Source organism: Orbilia oligospora (genome assembly GCF_000225545.1).
Source record: "Orbilia oligospora ATCC 24927 unplaced genomic scaffold scaffold00004, whole genome shotgun sequence".
Classification (NCBI taxonomy): domain Eukaryota; kingdom Fungi; phylum Ascomycota; class Orbiliomycetes; order Orbiliales; family Orbiliaceae; genus Orbilia; species Orbilia oligospora.
In genome coordinates this window covers 1,930,315-1,932,498 of record NW_011645561.1, presented here as the reverse complement: position 1 = coordinate 1,932,498, position 2,184 = coordinate 1,930,315, and the positions used below count along the sequence as shown (strand labels likewise).

Sequence of the window (2,184 nt, the reverse complement as noted above, 5' to 3'; positions counted from 1 at the left end):
TTAGCCTTCTGCATCAACGGTATCATATGAATTACTCTGCAGAACCCGAGTTAGTAAAAACCACCCATTGTCTCAGATAACGCAATCTATTACGAGAAAACATACCTTATGCTTGGGCACAAACTTGAAGTCCTCGCCCGCCTTCCCCAGGAACATATCACTAATCTTGACCCAGTCCCGGTAATCATCACTTGCCAACAATGTCTCAAGCTCATTCCTACCTTTGAACCTCGGCGGCCTATCCTGGATCCGCGGAGGTAGAACTTCCAACAGCCCTACGGGGACATACCTATGTGTGAAACTCAAATACTCGCATAGGAATCGGCGAGTATTGTTCACACCCATCTCGTCGCTACCCCAACAATCTAATCCATACTTTGCGAACTGCTCTACGTATGCAAGGCGCTCAGTTGCAGTTTTGTCTAAGTACTGTTTCGCATGGATCTCTTCAAAGATCCAAGGTTTCATGAGAGCTCCTCTAGCGATTAAGACAGAGTCCACATGACAGTCATCCACAGCACGGTAGTAATCCTCGTAAGAGTAACAGTCGCCGTTGCCGATAAAGTATGGAACCAATCTTCTTGATTCACTTTTTTCTTTATCGTCTTCGGATGTATCCATTGCTTCTTGCTTCTCTTCCTTTAATCGATGGATAAGAGCAGCGCATTCAGCAATATATCCCCAATCAGCCTCACGAGAATACCGCTGCTGCCTGGAACGGCCGTGAAGAGTAATTGCCGCAACATCTCCTTCATCAATCAACCTTCGGATAACCTTCTGTGCAACTGGATGTTTATCGGAGCATCCGGTTCTGATCTTGACTGTAATAGGGATCTCACCACTCACATAGTTCATACCCCGCATCATCTTGCTTAATTTCGATTGCTGCTCCAGGAGTGCTGCTCCGCCCCCGGGTCTGCAGACAAGATCTATTGGGCATCCGGAGTTCATATCAATGAGGTTGAGTGATGGACAATAGTGTGCGAGCACTTCTGTGGCTTTCAAGGCCTCCCATGGTTTTTTGGCGGATATTTGCACGCCGAAATTTTTCTCTGAGCTATGAGCTCGAATAAGTGCCCATTCGCTCTTCTCACCCTTGATCAGGGGAATAGACATAGCCATTTCTGAATATGTGATGGAGGCTCCGAGAGTGGTACACAACCGTCGGAAAGGAAGGTTCCCTGTCGTTGTGAGTGGAGCGAGGAGTGGGGTTTCAGCTGATATATGGAGTCGTCGTTTCTCGGAGGGCCTGAAGCGTGCTTCTCGGTAGGATGCATTGTTGTCTCGCCTCTCCTCCCCAGATGTCTCGTCCAGATACTTGAGAAAAGGGTCGCTCCTTTCATAGGTAAACTGCTTACGGCTAAGAGCCCTTTTCGTTTCTGCGGATATTTCGTTCTTGAGACTACCTGCTACGCCTTGTGCAGCGATATACTTGTCGTATTTGTCTTCATCGATGATGAGCTGCAGCTCCTTTCTTGTAGCCCCTGTAGTAGGGTCCGCCGACGGCACCTCGACGTCTTGCATATGCGATTTGATCCATTTACACTTCCAACCAACGGGACATTTCCCTATGTCAGCCCACACCGGACATACAGTGTCGTTCAAATTCTCTCTCTGATCAAGGTATTCTCTGATATCGTGGCTTTCGCGGCACTTGTCCCCGAAGCCACAGTCTGCTTTTGAGAATTCGTTTACCAGGGCACGAGAGCGGCATAGCCCGACATATTCACCGTACTTTCCGAATCGTCGGGCTTTATTTTGTCCCGTACGAGCCTTCTTCTCGGCCTTGGTGAATTTGCGTCCACCAGCTGGAGCCTCCGAACCATCAATCGTATTGGATCTTGCCTCCGCAGCATCATCGTCCGGAGCCGGAGGGAGTGACTGCACAGAACCTGGTTGCAGGAGATACCTAAGGTCCGAGAGGCAGTCAGCTAGGCGTTTTCACTAAACCGAATACTAGGCTACAGTGACGTACTCTACTTTGATAGGAGCAATGCCTTTACGCCTGTCCAGGGAGCTTGCTTGATCGGGTTCTTCAGTTTTTAGTTTCTTTGATGCTGGACCATCGTCGAAAGCCGATCTGTTGGTAGTGGCGTCTGACGCATTCGCAGGTGATGGCGACGCAGGACGCTTGGTCATATCCCCAGTGGGACCTGTGCCCGACGGGGTTCCCGCCGGATCCAT

General features: G+C 49.5%; 1 protein-coding gene across 1 annotated transcript; it reads right to left on the bottom strand.

The window, feature by feature from the left end:
* On the bottom strand, positions 1-2,184 carry AOL_s00004g569 (uncharacterized protein; the record flags this gene model as incomplete). Its single annotated transcript, XM_011119218.1, has 3 exons — positions 1-36; positions 106-1,909; positions 1,976-2,184. The coding sequence occupies 3 exons, from the start codon at positions 2,182-2,184 to the stop codon at positions 1-3; spliced, it is 2,049 nt and encodes a 682-aa protein (XP_011117520.1).